The sequence below is a fragment of the Ictidomys tridecemlineatus genome, unplaced genomic scaffold (assembly GCF_052094955.1).
Source record: "Ictidomys tridecemlineatus isolate mIctTri1 unplaced genomic scaffold, mIctTri1.hap1 Scaffold_552, whole genome shotgun sequence".
Classification (NCBI taxonomy): Eukaryota; Metazoa; Chordata; class Mammalia; order Rodentia; family Sciuridae; genus Ictidomys; species Ictidomys tridecemlineatus.
In genome coordinates this window covers 100519-119600 of record NW_027523678.1, presented here as the reverse complement: position 1 = coordinate 119600, position 19082 = coordinate 100519, and the positions used below count along the sequence as shown (strand labels likewise).

General features: G+C 63.4%; 1 protein-coding gene across 1 annotated transcript in view; it reads left to right on the top strand.

Moving 5' to 3' along the window:
• Nucleotides 1-279: 279 nt before the first annotated feature.
• Nucleotides 280-19082, top strand: part of LOC101955811 (uncharacterized Pudp) — a 43301-nt gene continuing 24498 nt past the window's right edge. Inside the window, 3 exon segments of the mRNA XM_078037000.1 lie at nt 280-424; nt 7645-7869; nt 18938-19059. Coding sequence (XP_077893126.1) covers nt 349-424; nt 7645-7869; nt 18938-19059 — 423 coding nt within the window. The 5' untranslated portion in view covers nt 280-348.

The following is a 19082-nucleotide window of genomic DNA, read 5'->3' as shown; positions in this document are numbered from 1 at the left end:
GCGGATTCTGCCCCCTCTACGTGGGGACTCGACTCTGCGCGGCCTGAGGCTGCGGGGCTCTGCCGCTTTCTGGAAACCGGTGACCTCCTGCCCCTCTCCCCGCGCCGCTTTTGTGCCCGGCGGCGGCGGCGGCGGCGGCCGCTGAAGCTGCAGAGGCCCGGGCACGCAGCGCGCGTGCGCGGAGCCGCGCGGGTCCGCCCGAGAGCGCGCGTGCGCGGGGGGCGCCGGAGGCCCGCCGCGGCCGACGGGCGGCAGGCAGGCCGGCAGTGCGCATGCGCGGCGGGGCTGCGGCGCGTGCGCGGAGGCGCCGGGCGCGCGCCGCCCTTCCCCGCCCCCTCCCCGGCAGAGATGGCAGCGCCCGCGCCCGCGTCCCCGCCGCGGCCCGTCACCCACCTCATCTTTGACATGGACGGCCTGCTTCTGGGTGGGTAGCGTCCGCCGGCCGAGTCGGGGCGGGGCGGGGAGTTTCAGGGCTGGGGACCCGCGCGGCGGCGGCGTCCGGGCCGGGACCCTCGGGCTTCGGCGCGCTCCGCCCCGGGCCGTCCCCGAAGTCGGGCGGCGGCCGGAGCCCGCGGTCCCATGACCAGGCGTCTCCGCGGCCCCAGCGCCCGCTTCCGGCGGGGCCCGAGCACGTGGGGCGCCGTCCCTGGGGACCCCCGGCCCGTGTGCGGCTCCGCGGCCGCCCGTCCGCCCCGCCACCCGCCCGCGCCCAGCCTCAGTGTCCCCATCTGCAAAAGGGGCGCGGAGGGTCCCTGCCCCCGGGGCCGCCGGCCGAGGTGAGCGCACCTTGATCGTCGCACCCCACGAGGGGTGGCTTCTCACCGCGGTGGCCTCGTCCCCCTGGGGACCTGGTCACCCTCGGAGGCATTTTTGAATGTCCCAGCTGGAGCCGGGAGGTGGGGTTACCTGCACCCAGTGGACTCCAGCCCGTTGCACAAGACAGCTCCGAAGCAAGCCCTGACAAGGACTTTGCCATCCCCAGGTGTCCCCGGTTTGGTGCAGAGGTGGGGAAGCCCTGCCAAGTGGCCTGGCTGCCCAGCGTCGCCAGCCAGCAGCGAGGGCATTCCCCGGGAAGTGCAGAGGCTGCTGCCCCGGCCCACACCTGCCCCAGCCATTGGAACCCAGGCGCCTGCAAGTGTGAGCAGAGCCACTCTGCGGATCTGAGGCCCAGCAGATCCTGGATGGTGTGCCCTGGTCAGTGCAGGCCGTGGTGGACAGTTCGCTAGCCTGGAGGAGGCCAGGGACAGTTCAAAGACAACACCCGGTAGATAACCGCAGACAGGAACTCGACCCCCAACCTCAGCAGAACCAACACAGTGAGGCACGCTCAGTGTCCCACGCTCACACATCCACACCAGGCCTGCAGATGACTCAACATCCCACACAGGGCCCTTCCACCGCTGACCTCTCCTCTCCGGGTGCATAGCTGATGGCTGATCTCAGAACACGGCTAGGTAGGAGGAAGTATTTGCATTTGACTAATTAAAAACAAAAACAAAGTCCGAGGCCCAGAGAGCTGTGAAGTCAGCTCTCTGTCCCTGTGATAAAGCAACTGAGAAAAACAACCTTCCAGGAGGAGAGAGATGTGTTCGGGCTCACGGTTTCAGTCGGTGGTGGGCTGTCTCCCCCGCCCCGAGGCCTGTCGACCTGCTCACCTTGTGGCCACTGGAAAGCAGACCGAGGAAGTGATGGGGAGAAAGATATAGTCCCCAAGGGCACACCCTGGAGGATCCACACCCTTCGACCACGTCCCACCCCCTACAGTTTCCTCCACCTCCCAAAAGTGCCATTAAATTACAAACCAGAGCCTCAGGATCCCCTCACTTCCAAAAGCCCCACATTGGTGCAATTGGGGACCAATAGGGAACGTTCAATTACCGAATCATAAGACACCTAAAAGTACTTGCCCAAGGTCTCCCAGCCAGCACAGAAGTTAGCAGAGAAAGATTCTGAATTGATTCGCTTCTAAATATGTGTGATAATTAGCTCATCTTCATGTTTGAAGGTGACCTTGGTGTCTCTTCGTACTGCTGAGTATTCAGTGGTAATGAGACTGATTTTTTTTTTAAAGACACACCAATGAGTCTGTTCATTTTATGGACACAGATGTAAATTGCTGAATTTCAAAAGGGTTGAAGAAATCCCCACGGAGGTCCCTAATTGGAACAAGCAGTGTCTTGTAGGGCTCGATTTGAAATGAGTCCATTCCAGAAAGCGTTTGGGATTCCCAAGTAGAGTTCCTAGATGTGAATTTTCTTCCTCAAGTGGTCAAGAAGTTTAATTGTCAGATACACTCCTTATGCCCCTAGTGAAGGGTCCAGATGACCTGTTCTAAGAGGCTCGTGAATTTTAATGCAAACCGAGATCTCTCATTAAAGTTAACTTGTCAGATTAGCTTGATGCCTGGTTTTGATCCTAGATTCACCTAGAGCCATAAGGATGCGACTTGGGTGGCATTGCTCGTGGGGGTGGTTTTGGAGTTATGGACCAGGGTCTCTTGACAGCTGAGCTGGATGGGTTCTCGGAGGCCGATCAGCACCATTAAGCAGTCCTCTCTTGATTAGAGAGTTGCATTCCTGTTGTTTGCAAAGAGAGACCTAACCCTGTGACCCTCCCCCATTTTCTGCCCTCTTATCTTCCCCAAGTCTCCTTTTCTTTGCTTTCCCAGGGACCAAATTGTCCCTCCTCTAATTCTGACTGCGGTATATCTTGTTTGCATAACAATGTATGGCGATTTCTAAGGGCTCCTTTCTCCTGAGCGTCTGTTTGTCTTTGGAGTTTTGAATGCACTTCCCCAGGCGCCCGGCTTTGTCCCGCTTAGCCCCAGTACTGCGGTTCACAGGGAAGTGAAGTCCAAAACAGTTTCAAGGGGAACGCGTGTAATGCAAGAATGAGGAAGTCAGCAGGACCTCAGCGAGATTCTCAAGGACGCCCGGCCCTTTACAGTGAGTGTTATGGTGCTGTGGATTGTCCTTTTAACAGAAAGCGCACTTCTGGACCTTTTGTGGGTTTTTTTTGGTGGTTGTTGACACAGGTAGCCATGAATCGGCTGTGACTCACATAATAGCCAGTGCCATCCGAGAAACAGAAGAGGGACAGGATTTTGAGGGAAGAGGCCAAGTGTCTGGGCCCCTCAGCACACGGGTAGGGACAAAGATCCCGCTTCGTTCAGAGGTGGAGGGATCTTGCTTTGCGGAGCGGCTGGGTCTCAGGAATACAGTGAAGCCACCGTGTTTTCTGAGCAGCTTCAAACAGGCAGAAGGATATAGGCAACTCTGATTTGGACGATGTGTTTGTCCAACTCAATGTTCCCCCAAATATTGTTCACACGTAGTGTAAGAAACTTGGAGTTTTGTTACACGTGTGTTTAATAGTGAGTCCTCAGAATTTGTGTATTTTACAGTCAACGCATCTCAGAGTGATGTGTTTTTCTTTTTGGGGGGAGGGTACTGCAGATTGGCTTCAGGATTGCTCGACCCCTGAGCCCCGTCCCCAGCCCTACTTTGTATTTTATTTAGAGACAGGGTCTCCCTGAGTTGCTTAGCGCTTCGCTTTTGCTGAGGCTGGCTTTGACCTCACGATCCTCCTGCCTCAGCCTCCTGAGCTGCTGGGGAGCTAGCCTCACTTCGAGGGCTCACTGGCCACTTACTGGCTGGAGAGCACAGACTCAGATATGGGGCAGCAGCCCCTCTGGGTGAAGGCCGAGGTGGGAAGGCCAGGCGGAGGTGGATGTTAAAAAGGCACAGAAAGAGCCATTCTGGTGAGCACACATGTGAAAGGTGTCTTTAGGAGTCTCCCGCAGTAGTTATGTAAACCTCCTAGAGTCGCTCCAGAAAGCACCAAGATGATGAATCCGAGAGAGGAAGTAAAAATGTTTGTGTTCTGGTTCTGGTGTTCACACCCGCAGATGTACCAGACGGCAGGGCTTGATGGGTGGCAGGAGGATTTGTCCTGTGCTGGGACAAGGCCTGTCCTCTACCCCTCGCCCTCCCACAGCTTCGTCTTTCTAGGGAATGGCCCCGCCTCTGATGGGTCCCGGTGACACCCTCCGGTCCTGGAGGCAGGGTCCCTGGAGTGCTCCGGGAGCCGTGTGCCCAGGCAGTCAGTGGTGTGCTGAGCGAGGGCAGCGGGTCCAGCACCCACGACAGGAGTTAGCGGGCTTAGGGGCCCGCGTCCTGTTAACTTGGCCCAGACTCCTGCCCAACCCCCAGACAGACGTCCCCAGACCTGAAGACAAAAACAGAGTCCCCTTATGCAACCGTAGCACGTGCACGTGCCCTGGGTAACTTTTTGGAAGAATGTGCCCCTGTTTTCCTTGAACCCGGATCGCTCTGAGGCTTGAGAGGGGAGGTCAGGAGCTCTGGCTGTCAGAGGGCCCTGTCCCTCATGTCATGCCGTCATCCAGTCCCTGGGGTGTCTACGCCTTGGGCCCATCTCTCGGGGCGCGCAGGCCTTGGTGTGTGGTTCTTGTCTGAACTGGAAACCTGCCGAGCTGCTGGCCGGAGGGAAGCAGTGACCTCCTGGGCCTGCAGCCCCCGCGCCGTGCTGGGGGTGGCTTTGGAATCGGGGCGACCGTGTGCTTGGCTTGAACTCGGGGTTTGCCCCGGTTTCCTGAGAGCTCAGTGGCCCTGGGTCTACTTGACCTTGGAGGTGAAACGTGGGGCCACACTGAGGCCTGGGACGGAGGCCAGCCGCCTCCCAGGGGCCTCCGCATCAGGGTGTCCTGGGTGAGCCAGGGTCTGGTTTCGGGAGAGCTCTGTGCCTCTTGAGGACAGCTCTGTGCCTCTTGAGGACGGAGGGCCTTGGAGGCGGGGCCTGCTGCGTGGAGGAGGCCCGTGAGCACCTGAGGCCTCAGCCCCGGGCGTCCTGTCTCCTCGCAGACCTGGACCGGGCAGCCCAGTCTGTCACTGTGTCATGGAGTGTCCAGCCCAGCTGCCCTGTCTGAGTGACGGACACGGTCGCGGTTTCAGTTGCAGGTTCTGCAGGTCGATGGGCCTCGTGTCCAGCTGGTGGTGAGCAGCGTCTTGCCGCGCTCCGGTGGGAGGAGGCTTCCTTACCGCCCCTCCCTTCCTCCTCCTGCGAGGGGTGGGGCAGAGTCGTGGCACCCTGCTCGTGGCCTTTATGTTTGCGTTTGGGGACAGGTGTCACTTTGCCTTTCTCCTGGAGAAGCTGCATTGGGGACTGTCGGTTCCTTGTATCTTTCTGATCACCTGCTCTGGACCCTGATTCGTTCTTTTCAGCTTCTGAGTCCCACTTCCGCTCTGTCATTACTCAGGGAGATCCGTGGCCATCGAGAGCCGGCCCCTGAGACGTCTGCTGAAGGCAGTCCTTTCTAGGTTCCCAGGTGACCTCTCTTCACCTGTGGCCTGAATCACTGCTGCCTTGGAACTGCACCTGTTGGAACCTGTCCCCAGTGCAGCAGCATGAAAGGGGTGGGGGCTAGGCCACAGGGCTGCAGCCTCTGCAGTGGGCCTCTTGGCCTCTTGAGAGAGGCCCTGGAGCTGTTTGGCCCCAGCTGCCCGCCCTGGGAGCACCCAGCAAGGAGGTGCCGTCTGCAAAGCAGAGAGCAGGCCTCTCCAGCACCGGGTCTGCCGCCACCTGGGCTTGGACCCGTCTCCAGAACCACGGGCACTCCCCGTTCCCCTCCAAGCCCCACCCGGCGCTGGGCATTCTGCTGCAGCCGCTGGGGCAGCAGCCTGGCGTCCTGCCAGAGGGAAGCACATTTAAGGGGCGTCTCCCACGTCAGGTGTGGGTGATCAGCAGTGCCTGACACGTGCCCCTACCCTGCAGGAGCTTCTCCCCTGGGTTCCAGGGCGGGGCAGGGATTGGGGCCACTTGTGGTTTGAAGTTGCCGCCTTGGTTCCTACCAAGAGTCTTCTTGGACAGTGTCGGGGTGTGGGAGTGAGGTGTCCCCCAGGAGCTCATGTGCGAGGAAATGGAGAAAGGTTCAGAGGAGGGGTGGGTTGTGAGAGCCCTCGCCCACCCCCCACCTGGGAGTCGTCCCGCGATGGGGATTAGCTGGTGTAACTGCAGGCAGGTGGGACGCGGCAGGGGGCGGCGTTGGGGCGGGGCCGTGGGGCATATATTTTGTGGCTGCAGCAGAGTCTCTGCTCCCTGACCCTCCTGTGAGCTGCTTCCCTGGGCCACCTCTTCTGCCATGGGTCCTGCCTCTCCTGGGGCCCCGAGGAGTGGAGCCCCCAGAACCCGTGAGCCCCGCGTCCGCCCCTCCTGCTCTACAGTCCTTCTCGTCAGGTCTTTCAGTCACAGCAGTGCAGTCGCCGACTGAAACAGACGCTCCCTGTCCTCTGCCCTGCGTTTCTGCCATGGAGCCCCCCAGGGCAGCGTGGCCTCCCCGGGGCTTTACAGGGGTGCTGCAGCCAGGTTTGGGCGCAGGACGCCTCGGCCTCCCGTCCCGTGTTCCTTCCCTGTGAGCTACCAGGTGCCCGGCGTTGCTGCCCTCGCTGAGGTGGGCCCTCGCACCCCTTGACCCTCTGCCCTGGTTCTGGGAGCTGGACTCGGTGGCGTGCTCTCGTGCAATCCGTGATCTGTCCAAAATCTGCTGCAGGTGGCAGCCATCCAGACAGGTAAGACGGCAAACCAAGTTCGCCTGGCCCCCACCCGTGGCTGCTGGGTTCACGTGGCACCCCCACGCTCCCCGTGGCACCCCCACTCCCCGGGGCTGCCTGGTTCCTGTGACTCCCCCCCTCCCCGTGGCTGCCTGGTGTACCTAACCCCCTTCTGCGGCTGACTCTGCTGGGTTCGTGTGACCCCTCCCTCCAGCACTGCCCGGTTTGTGTGACGTCCACCCCCCCAGCACTACCAGGTTGGCGTGACATCCCCCCCCAGCACCGTCGGATTCGTGTGACCCCCCCCAGCACTGCCGGGCTTCTGTGACCCCCAGCGCTGCGGTGCGCCCATGCAGTGAGAGCAGACGGGCACAGGTGATGGCGCTCAGCTCTCTGGGGCCTGGAGCCCGAGGCCAGCGTGAGCAGCGGCCTCCCTCCAGGCACCCGCCCACCTGCGCAGGCAGGAGGAGGTGTTCTCCATGCGAGCCCCGCGCCCACCTGCCCTGCAGACTGGCGCTGCCCAGCTGGCGGGTGCCGAGGTGGGAATGCCCTGGTCTGCGCTGCCCCAGGCAGAGCCCCGCTGGCGGGTGGGCCCTGTGGACGGCCCTCCCTGAGGAGCTGGGCGTCTGAGCGGCTCCTGGGTGCTCTGCCACACTTGCCCACCGCTCTGCTCCTGTGCCCCGATTCGGCCACCCGTGCCAGCTCACGCGGCATCGGCAGGTGCTGGAGGGCCTCCGAGTGAGTCTGCTGGGTGCCCAGACCCCATTAGGACCAGAGCCTCCGTGGCATGGCGGTGGCGGTGGGAGACGGGACGGAGCAGTGTCTGCAGCTGTGTGGGCGCAGGGCCGTGCCGGGGACGGGGTGGGAGCAGAGGGAAGGGACGCTGCAGCCCCCAGGAGGAAGGGCTGAGCAGGAAGCTCTGTGAAGGCCAGAGGGGGCTGGGGAGGGAGGGTCTCCTAGCGCGGCCTCTGCAGGGCTCTTTGCCAGGAGACCCCGCACGCCTGTGGCCCTGGCCTTGTCCTTGGAAAGCGTAGGTTCCGGGAAGCAATCCTGAGCTGGTACTTGGTGGTCCCCCCAGGTGCGCGTTTGGCCCCGAGGCTCGCGTTCAGCACGGCGGCCGAGGCCCGCTCAGGAGCAGCGACGAGGGATGAGCACTTGTTTGTAGACCTGTCGCCCAGTGGAAGGAAACGGGACCCAGGAGAGAAGCGCGGGGGCCCAGTCCAGGGCCAGCAGCCACAAGACGAGCGCAGCTGGCCCCAGGGAGCGTCCATAGTCCCCCTGGCAGAGAGCAAGAGGAGAGACGGTGGGTGACAGAGTGGATTCCGCCTTCCTAGAGCATAGAGAAGGAGTTTGTGTGGTCAAGTGCGCACAGACTGACGGTCTGCCTTGGGGAAGAGGCCTGCGAGCCGTGATGGGTGGCCGAGGGAGGGAGCTCCCTTAAGAAAGGTGCTAACGTAGCACGGGGGAGGTGCAGCTGGGCGGTCCCCACCGTAGGCGCTGGGCACAGCCGTCACCCGGGAAGCTGAGAACACGGGGTTGAAGGCAGGAGGGGCTGCGGCCAGAGGGTGTGCAGCGGGCTGCTCTGGGGCCAGAGGGCCCTGGGTCTGGGTTGGCTCTCGGCCTGCGTGGTTTAGGGTGCCCAGTGTCGGGGACAGGAGACGGCTCCCCTCGTTCACAGCAGTGCTGTGGTGACGAGTGTGCAGCTGTGACGTGCACCCCCCCGGGTCGTGCTGAGAAAGGGCCCCGGCCAGGCTCCGCTGCTGGGCTCTGTGTGGGGCGTCCTCTCCTTCAGAAGCACCCCCTGGACTAGAGGAGACGAGCCCGTGCTGGAAGGCGCTGCCCGGGCGGAGGGGGCACGGCGTCTCCTGGGCCTGCGCTCCTGCCTGTCCTGCAGCACTGTTTCACAGACGGAGTGGGTTCCTCCTCGCACTCCCGCACCTTCTGGAAGGAGGGTGGAGGGCGTCTCCAGAGCCTGCTGCTTCTGGAGGACTGAGGTGGAGGCAGGGCCCTCGATGCGTGCTGGGCAGGCACCGTCTGCAGAGAGCCCCGCTCCCCTGTCCTGCAGCTCTCTGCCCACCACGGCGCCGCCCCCGGGTTTGCAGATGGTCGTCTGTGGCCTTTGCTCTTGGAGGGTCTTAAAGGTCCTGTTCCGTCCGAGGGTCACAGTTCAACAAGGGTGGCAGCTTCCCAGGGGTCTTCAGGAGGTGGCCCTGCTCTTGGGGCCTGGCAGGACACAGGCCAGTGGCCTCTGGGTGGTCTGCAGGGCTGTGCTGAGGGCCTCCCTGGCCCCGGGGCTGCGCAAACCAGGGTGGACCTTGCCGCCCAGCAGAGTAATGGCTCGCCTTCCCCGAGCGGTGCCCATGTCTCGCGACATCTCTGGGACCAGCCCTCCCTGGCGCCAGGCCCTGGAGGGCACTGCTAGGCCTCTTGCCCGGTTCGCCCAGTTTCAGCAGCATCGGCACTTCAGCCCTTCCTTCCTTAAGAAGGAACAGTTCCACGTGGCACTGAGGAAGCATTTGGGGCACAGGCTGCTGGGCCCAGAGCTGCGGGCTTGGTCCCCAGCCTGTGGGGCCCGTGGGAGGTCTTGGGCTGCAGAGGTCATGCCCTTGGGGGTTGGGAACCCAGCTGCCGGCCCCCTTCACCCTCCTGCCCGGCGGTGAGCACCACTCGGCTCTGCCCCGTCCACTGCCATGGCCTGCCCCCGCCCCCCATCAGAGCCCCACCGAGCGTGGGCTGGCACCTCCAACGCTGAGCCCAGGTAAGACTTTGCTCTCCTGGTGGGTGTGTCCCATGTGCTTGTCGTGGTGACGGCTAACGCAGAGGTGTCACTGAGTTTTGGCCACAGATGATCGCAGGCTTCGTTACGTATCAGACACTCTCCTATTTGGTGCAGCTCTCGGGGTCTCTCTCCGTCCCTCTTGCTCTTGTCCGTCTTACACGTTGCATGTTTCACCAAGGGGATGCTGTACGCTGTGTGTGCGCACACGCGTGCGCTTTTAGCCTGGGCACCGCGTAGAATGAGGGTCACATAGACGTCTACTAAGCAACTCCCTTTCCTGACCCCGTGTCGTGGGGGCGTTTCGATGGCTGCACACCAGCTTTAAGGTGCTGTGTGGGGGTGACGAGCTTTGGATGTGGGGTTGTCATCGAGGTTGGCATTAGGAGTTGAGACTCGTCCTCTCGACCAAGAGACCAGGTGGGCAGCCAGCGCAGAGGGTGAAGGGCCCGTGAACCTGGCTCCCACACCCGTCCCCGGTGCCTCCCCGGGCTGTCCCCAGCAGCCTCGGCGCTGTGCTCCGCCTGGACGTGGTGCGTCCTGTTCTCAGCCGCCCTCACGGCTGCCGGTGCCCATGCCGACCCCCTCGAGGGTTCCAGGTGACGCTGCTGACTGCTGGTGGTTTGATCTCCTGGTGATGTACAGAGGCGCCACCCACGGCCCAGGTCCCCAACAGCTCCCGGGAGACGCCAGCCCGTCCCTAAGCCTGGCCCCGTGCTGACTTGGTGAAGTCCCCATCCCGAGCGTCCCAGGGCCCTTGTGCAGTCTCCGCGTTGTCCTGTGTGTGGCACATCCCAGGCGATGGGCGACATCTCCTGGGGGGGGGGGGGCTTTTACAAGAGGAACCAGGCGGAAGCCCATGTTGAGTGTCCGGGACGGGACCGCGACCGCGACCGCCTGTGTGACGGGATTTTGCAGAGACTGAGACCTGGGTCACGTGAGTGTGTCTTACCACATGGAGGAAGTGACCACCTCCTGGGTGCGGGCTGCTGCCTGTGAAGTATCGTCCTCGCGTCACCCTGGCTCTGGCGCTGAGCCACGCCTGCACGCACCTGGCCTGTGTTTGGCCCTCGAAGGTGTCTCCCAGCTGGGCTGCCGGGGTGGGCGTCCCTGCCAGGGCGTCTTGAAACTGGCTTATCTCCCTCCGCCTCCACTGCCCGCCTCCACTGCCAGCCCGCTCCCTGGGTGGGCCCTTCCTGCTCCTTTCCCCTCTGGGATGGGCTTCTCGGCCTGGCCTGCTGTGCTGCGGGTGGCCTCTCCAGCCCCGTGGCTTGTCCGTCTCTGGAGAGCCCCTGGAGCCCACAGCTGAGCCGGGAGTCTCCCATCCTGCGTTCCGTGCCCCCCGCAGCGCAGTCACCCCAGGACCTGCCTGTTTCAGTGTTTCCAGCCCCTCTGGTGTCCTTCCAGGTGCTGGTCACTTGTGGGGCTCTCGGGCCCCTCTGGGTGATGGCCGCTTTGCACCCGTGGTTCTGTGTGTGCGTTTCCTCCTGGGGGCAGGGTGGCGGCTGCAGTTGGTGTTCACAGGTGACCCTGCGAGTCCTGGGGCGGGTTAGGTAGAGGGTGGGCTTCCTCTTCTCCCCACCGCCGCCCTCCAGGGGATCTGAGCTGCCCCAGGTGCTTCCCGGGTGGGGGCTGCTGGTTCATGAGGTCGGCCCCAGCGTGGCCGCCTCCCTGTCCAGGTGACCAGGTGACGAGGTCTGCAGGCGTCTCCTGGGGCTGCCGTGACGCTGAGCCACCCACCCGGGGGCTTACACTGCAGATGCTGTCCTCTGACAGCGTGCAGGCCAGCCCCCAACCCACGGAGCCAGCAGGGCCGAGCCCCTCCAGGGCCCCTCCTCTGCCGCCTGCTTCCCGAGGTCTCGTCCCCTCCCTCCTAAGGACAGTGGACGGTGGCCTCTCGGGCCTCAGTCGGGGACGCAGAGGCTCCCTGGGGTGCCCTCATCAGTCTGCGGACACCCGTTTTCCAGGTCAGGTCCTGGGCACGGGGTGGACAGCTGTCTGGGGAGCAGTGTTGGCCCACGTGGGGGCCTGTAGGTTGGAGTGGGCGGGACAGGGAAGGCCTGCTCGGGGGGCTGCTGAGGACTCTCGGTGCAGAGGGACAGGGGACAATCCTCGGCACATGGCCTGGGGGAGAGCGCAGCCGGGGCAGGGCAAGGGAGGCAGGAAGTGGCCACAGGAGAGGGAGGCCTGGGCTCCGGGCAGGTTGAGTGCCCGCCACCCGAGGTCCAGTGTCTTAGGTCAGCTCCGGGGTGGAAAGCTCAGGAGCTTCACTTTGAAGGACACAGCCCCAGGCTGCGGCGCTGGCTGCTGGCCCTGCAGCAGCCCCCAGGCCCCCAGCTTCAGGGCACCTTCCTGGCTCCCAGATGGCCGGGTGCTGCCGGGAAGGGTCCAGCAGGTCGGCTGTGTGACGGGGCCCTCAGTGGTGGCTGCTGTGCCCCTGCTCCTGCTCCGCTTCCTGTCACTCTTCCTCCCCTTGCTGCAGCTCCCCCTCCTGTCAGTCATCCCGCCCCTCCCCCTCCCCCCTCCCCCTCCCCCCTCCCCCCTCCCCCCCCATGGACGTGGAGGACAGGCCTGCAGAGCCAGCAGGAAGGTGCGCTGCCCTGATGCAGGGCCGCTGGCCCTTCCCCCTGTGCCCACCCTGCCATGGGAGGCCCCTCTGGTCACACTGGCCAAGGGACTTCACGGTGGCTTGGGCTTCCACCCCCTTCCTTGTGCCCTCCGTGTGGGGTGGCACGGGGAAGGCAGGCCCAGCTCCACCTGCGCGGGCTGTGTGTGGTGCGGCCGGCCGTGGGCTTGGTCTTCGGGCACACCACACTTTTTTTTTTTTTTTTTAAAGAGAGAGAGAATTTTAATATTTATTTTTTAGTTCTCGGCGGACACAACATCTTTGTTGGTATGTGGTGCTGCTGAGGATGGAACCCGGGCCGCACGCATGCCAGGCGAGCGCGCTACCACTTGAGCCGCATCCCCAGCCCCCAGCGCACTCTCCAGACGCGGGGAAGGCGGTGCCCGGTGCCAGATGGAGTGCGGGGAGCCTGGACGGCGGCCCCCGGGGGCTCTGCTGGACAGAGCATTGGCTCCACTTCAGCTGATGCCGGTCACACCCACACGAGGCCCCTCCCGAGAGGTGTGGGGGTGTCCTTACTGACGGAGCTGCAGGGCACAGACGCTGTGTGTCACCCGCGTGGACACACATGGGACCCTCCTCCTCCCCACTCCCCTCCACACAGCGCAGGGCAAGCGAGAACACACACCAGGAAGACGGAAGGTGGCCTGAGTGGCCTGTGATCCTGGGGTGTCACTGAGAGTGGTTGATACGCGCTGGGGCCTTGCTAATTATATGCGGGCACCTGCTTCCCATGTCCGCTCTCTAATTAGGCCCCAGCCACGGCTGGCAGCCTGCCCGAGGCCAGGGCCCTCTGTCCTTGTCCCCGGGAGGTCTGGGTTGTGACTGTAACCCCGTCGGGGCTCACGGGCACTGGCACTTGGGTCCCATCACTTAACCAGCAGCTACGGCCACCCCGTGGTCCTGGGGGTGCACTCGTGGGCATGGCCACGTGAACTTGGACAGGGATGTGAGGTCTGCGTGGTGCGTGTGGCGACCGTCTCGGGCCTGCCTGAACTTGGTCCCCAGCACCCGTCGTCAGCACCCCTACCAGAGCGTAAACGCAGGGCCCCAGACAAGTCTTGTGTCAAGTGCTGGGACGGCTCACTGCCTCTGGCCGGCGGAGAGGCGCCCGTCGAGGTCAGTGCCCCCCCCCCGCCCTGTTCAGAGAACCCCCTGCCTCTGCACGGCTTCTCTGGGCGGCCACCCTTCAGGTCTCGCGGGAGCCTCCCTCGGGTGCCAGCTCCGAAGGGCAGGAGCATACCCTGCTCTGTCGCATGGCTGCTGTCCCAGTGGGCCCTTGGGACGCAGCTGTCCCTCTGTCCCTTTAGAAAGCCCCCACATAGAGGGGGAGGAGTTATGGGCGGGTAGTGGTCCCTGCTGGGACGTCCTGTGTCCTCAGTTTGGTCCCCTGCACTTGGACTTTGGAAATGCATCGGCCACCCAAGTCGGCCTCTAGGACCCTTTCCCTTCCTCAGACTGTCCCTTCTGCTTGTGGTCTCTGTCAATCGAGTGCCTTTGCAGGTCGCCGCGCAGAGGTCTTGCCGTGTTGGACTAGTGGGTCCCTGCGTTACAGACCCGACCCTGGGCACTGGGTCGCCACATTTCTAAACACACACGGCTTGTTTCCCAGCGGAGCAACACGGCGCCCAACCCTCGGTCCCTGGCAAAACGCCGTGACAGTCGGCCTGGGAACAGGTGACAGGTAGCGGCCCCGCCTGTACTGCCAGCTGGCGGGTTGCGGGTGTGAGCTGGCCAGCGGGTAGGAGACCCTGAATAGAGGTGACAAGGGCCAGGGAGGTGCTCGGAGCCCTCTGGGTTCCGTCCCAGGGGGCAGAAGAAAGGGAGAGGGCTTCATGTTGGCTGAGTCTGGGAGGTGGACGCTGCTGCCTGGGCCTGTGGAAGCACATCGTGTGTCGCGGGGGAACGTGTGGTGCAGCCAACCATTCACCTGGAAGAACAGGGTCCCTGTTGCCCCAGGCCACACCCCGCCATCAGCCATCTCAGAGTGTGCGCTGCGTCCGGCGGTGGCACCCAGATTCATACCTCGAGGTCTAAGCCCCTAGTACCTCAGAATTCTCTGTGGCGACGGGTCTCTGCAGAGGGGATGGGGGTGCAGTGAGGTCCCGGGGGGCCCTGACCAGCAGGACTGGGGTCCTTGTAGAGGAGGCGATGAGGACAGACGCGCACAGAGGGACGGCCCCCCCGGGAGGACACCGGGAAAAGACGGCGTCTGCCAGCCCAGGGGAGACGCCTCGGGAGGGGGCCCTGCCCAGCCTGGACCTCGGGTTCGGCTTGCAGGACAGGGAGACTAGGTTCCGTGCCTCAGCCCAGCCTGGGATGGCTTTCCGTCTGTCCGTCTCCCTGCACTGCAGTGGGTCGCGCACCCGGGACTTCAGGAGTCGCGTTCCGGGAAGGACGGCGCATTCTGGGCAGCACGGGCCGAGGTGCGGCTCGCCTGTCCAGGGAGCGGGCGGTGAGGCCGAGGGCGGAACGTTCTTGCCCTGGCCTCTGGGTTCCCGGGTTCCTCCAGCCTCAACCCCGTCGCCTCGACAGAGTCCCCTGACATTCCGCCCTCCCCCCCACTAGGACACGAAACATCCGTGAGCAGAACACGTGAGTGCCAGGAGCTGACCGCGACCAGACCCCGGCCCTTCACCTGTGGGTCGCCGTCCGCCCTGGGCACGTCTCCCAGGTTCCGGGAGGCCCTGCCTGGCGGACGGCCTTCTGCACGGGCTGGTCACCTCCCCGTGGTGCTTACGTTCCTGGTGACGGCTCTCACAGGAGCACAGCCGAGGGTGGAGGACAGAAGTGGAAGGTGGCGAGAGGTGGCCCTGACAGGGACCCTTAGGAAGGAGGGCAGCATGGAGTGGCCTTTGAAGTCCACGCTTCACCGTGGGGCCAGCCCGTGCTTCCCTGCCTTCAGGGGCCCGAGGACCTGGGTTCAGCAGGAGCCCACACAGGGCCTGCGGGGACTCTGGCTCGGAAGCAGAGCATTGGGCAAGGGGACGTCCCCATGGAGCCTGGGACCCTATGCTCATCTGCAGTGACTGAAAATTCAAGTCGTGCCGGTCGGCTGAATGGCGTACCCCGAGGCCACCCACCCACCTGGTGACGGCAGGAATGGGCAAGGTGACGCGTGCACAGTTGTCCTGCAGCACTGACCGAGGCCACCCACCCACCTGGTGACGGCAGGAATGGGCAAGATGACGCGTGCACAGTTGTCCTGCAGCACTGAGGCCACCCACCCACCCGGTGACGGCGGGAATGGGCAAGATGACGCGTGCACAGTTGTCCCTGAGCACTGACCGAGGCCGGCACAGGGTTCTCAGACTGGGCTCCCCCAGGACGCGGCCACACGAGTCTGTAGCCCCCGTGGTCCTTTGTGTGTGAGGGAAGCCCTGGGAAGACCCTGCTGTGGGACAGTGACACTGACGGTCTGAGGTCGTCGTGCAGAGGCCTGACCGGGGGGGTGAAGGTCCCTAGGAAGACCCTGCTGTGGGACAGTGACACTGACGGTCTGAGGTCGTCGTGCAGAGGCCTGACCAGGGGGGGTGAAGGTCCCTAGGAAGACCCTGCTGTGGGACAGTGACACTGACGGTCTGAGGTCGTCGTGCAGAGGCCTGACCAGGGGGGGTGAAGGTCCCTGACGCTCATTTGCTTCTGTCACTCTCTAACAGGTGGCCTTGCAGGGGGACCTGCCTGAGGTGGCAGGCTCTGGAGGTCCCATGGCAGCCTGCAGGCGCCCACTCGGGTGCAGGTGACACCGCCTGCCCTGGAGGAGGCTCTGGGGACGATCCTGGCCTGGCCCTCAGAGGCCACCAGGTCTCTGGGCTCGCAGCTCCCACCTCCAGCTCCTGGCCGTGGTGCGTTAATGCAGAGTCTGGCGCAGACTCCTCTCCACAGTGGCTCTCCCTGATCCCCTCGGTTGTGACATGTCCTCAGGGCACCTTCTGATCTCCTGTGGGGTCAGAGCCAGGAGTTGAGGGGGGCCCTGTGCAGTGTGCACGTGTCCACAGGTTCCCCAGCAGCCTGCTGCCCCTCGTTTCTAGTTGTGTTCCCTCGGGGACATTCTTTGTGGGTCTAGTTCTCCTGCGTTTGAGGCTGTCGTGGCCACTCCTGGAGCGTTTTCCAGATGCGCCTGGGAGTACGTTCAGCGACCTCCCTGTGTGGTTCTGCTGATCACGCTGAACGTCCTGATGGTCGGCCGCCCAGTCTGTGTTGATCACAGCTCATCTTAAGTGGGACGCCACCTTCTCTCCCAGGTAGCTTCGTCCTCAGACCCCCTTTGTGCTGGTGACAGGCAAATCATACCTTGACACTTTGGGTGCCCATCAGGAGCGATGTATAACCTGCAATTCTTGCCGTTTATTTTAAATCGGCTCCGAAGAATAACAAGACATCACTGGGCTCAGAGGCGCACACTTGAAATCCCAGCGACTCGGGGGCTGAGTCGGGAGGGTCGCAGGATCAAGACCAGCCCCAGCAACTTGGCGACCCTGTCTCAAAATAAAGGGCTGGGGAGGTAGCTCCGTGGTACAGCGTGGCTGTGTGCATCCCCAGCACCACAGAAAGGGAACGATTCACAAAGAAAATGATCACATGACCCCGAGTATGAGAAGTGCACTCGCGCATCTGCACAGGTTTGTGTGTGGAGCGTCGCTGCTCCTGTCTCACTTTAAGCACCTTGGCCAGGTCAGAAAAGCCCCAAAGGTGTTCTTGTCTGATAACGAACCTCCCGAAAGTTCACGTATGAAAGGGTGAGCGTTTTCAGTGTCTTTACACCCCGTCAGATGATGATTTCCAGAATCTGGCTTAAAGAATTTTTCAGTCTTTGTCTGTTCGTTTGTCGTTGGTCCTGGTGACACCACTGGGGCCTTGGGCGTGCCAACCTTGGTGGGCTCTACGGCTGTGCTCCACCCCCAGCCCCCAAATCAGCCACGAATCTGAGTGAAAGCCCACTTTCAAGTCGGCACCTTTTTTGTTTGCAAAACTCTCTTCAGATACAGGCTCAGACCCTGGACTGTAGTGGTCCCCGGTGAGTCTGCCCGGGAGGAAAGTCTTCTCCCAGAGAACGGGGAGTGCGGGTGCTCCAGAGACTCGGCGCCCGAGCCTGCCGTGTGCACGCGGTCTTTGTTGGTGGGGTATTGGAGACTGAGCCCAGAGGCTCTTAACCACGGAGTCCCATTCCCAGCCCCTTCCTTTTTAAAATATAAACTTAGTTGTCAGTGGGCCTCTTTAATTCCTTGACTTCTAGTGGTGCTGAGAGTTGAACTCGGTCCCTCTCACGTGCCGGGCAAGTGCTCTACCACTGAGCCGCAACCCAGTCCCTTCCCAGCTCTTTCTGCATGTAGAGACGGGGTCTCGCTGACTTGCTTAGCGCCTCACTGTTGCTGAGGCTGGCTTTGAACTCGCGATCCTGCTGCCTCAGCCTCCCGAGCCTCTGGGATCAGTGTGCCCCACTGTGGCCGGCACAGGGTCTTTGTGAGCATCCTGCCCCTGAGTGCAGTCGCAGACAGGTGCACCCTGCAGAGAAGTCGCCGCAGGGGGCCCCTTGCTGATGGAGCCCAGGTTCAAAAGGGGGGTGCAGGGCCCGCTCTGCGTTTAGGGAGCACCTGCCGTCTCCCTAAGGGAAGCCACGGCTTTCTTGTCTCAGAACCTGCACCTCCTGAGAGTCTGCTGGAGGAGTCCTGGACCCAGAGACGGGCAGGAGGACACGCGGTCGGCTGTGTCCAGGAGACGTGGCCTGAGCACCCGTTCTTTGCCCTGCGGTGCCCTGAGATGAGCAGGGAGCAACGGTGGCCTTGCGTCCTGGCTCTGCGCCTGGCCATCTCTGGGTCCCGCTGTGCAGCCCACCGGAGGCCCAGCAGCGCGCCTCTGAGCAGCCCCGGGACCCGCCCCGCGCCTGCCTCCCCGCCGGCCGCCTACCTGTGGGTGTCTTCCTGGAGCGGCCTCCCTCCCGTGCTCCATGTGTGGCCGTCTGCACCCCAGGAGCCGGCACCTCGCTGGCCCTCCCCCTCACTCCCCCTGCCCCATAATTAGGCGGCACCAGCACCCGGTGGAGCCTGCTGTTACCCAGCCGTGTGGGCGGGAGCTGGGCCTCCAGTCACCCTGAAGCTGCCTGGGGCCGTGCCGCGGCTCTGCTCCCCTGTGCTTGGGAACGACGGGAATGGGGACAAGACCCCAGAAATCCCAGGCTCCACAGAGTTCCCTGGAGGGATTGTGTGACCTGGTTCTCACTTGGTGGCGCCTGCTCGGGTTGGAGCGTAGGGACGTCCTAGTGGCAGGACCTTTAAGATGGGAGCCTCCTGCGGGGGAAGTAGGTCACTGGGAGCGTGTCCTTCTTGTCGTCCGTGTCCGTGGCCCGGAAGCTCCTCGTGAGCTTGCAGGAGACTGGTCCTCCGAATCCCTGTGGGCACTCCCCACCTGTGGGCGTCATCCCCACGGGGCCTCCTGGGCTGAGCTGCGGTGGGCACCGCGCTCTTGAACCTCCAGAATGGGAGCTCGCGACCCTCTGGTTTCCTGCCTCGCCCCGCCTCAGGGATTTTGTGACGGCAGCGTGTGCTCCGTTTCCATTGCGTGTGTGTTTGGGGCCCGCCATCGGCCGTGTGCATCCTTTTTGGTTGCGGAGGACGCCCCCACCGTGTGGAGGCTCCGCAGTCTGAATGGCCATTTCCAGCTTTCTGCTGCAGTAGCCGCGTGCTGAAGTCTTCTCGTTAGCTGTGGCTTTGTTGTCCCTGGATCTGCAGAGCCCCCCAGTGCCCCCCAGTGCCCCCCAGTGACCTGGGTGGGAGTCTCGGTGCCCAGCTGGCACTGTCAGGAGCTGGGGACCTTCAGGAGGGGGCCTTGTGGGAGGTTCTGGTCAGTGGAGGCTTGTCCTCGGGAGCTGGGCCCCCAGTCGCCTTGGGCCCTCTCGACTCCCAGGTGGGGGCGGGGGAGCGGGCCTCCTGGGCACCCCCCCCCCCCCCCCCCGTGGTGGCTGTGCCCCAGGTCCACAGCAGCAGGGCCGGTCGCTCAGGGACGGAGACGCCGAGGCTCAGCCCACACAGACCTCCCCGTTCAGGCCGTCGCGGGACGGCCACCGCTGGACCTGGAGTGAGGCCGTCCTCCTGGTGAGCGCTCGGGGTCTAACGGC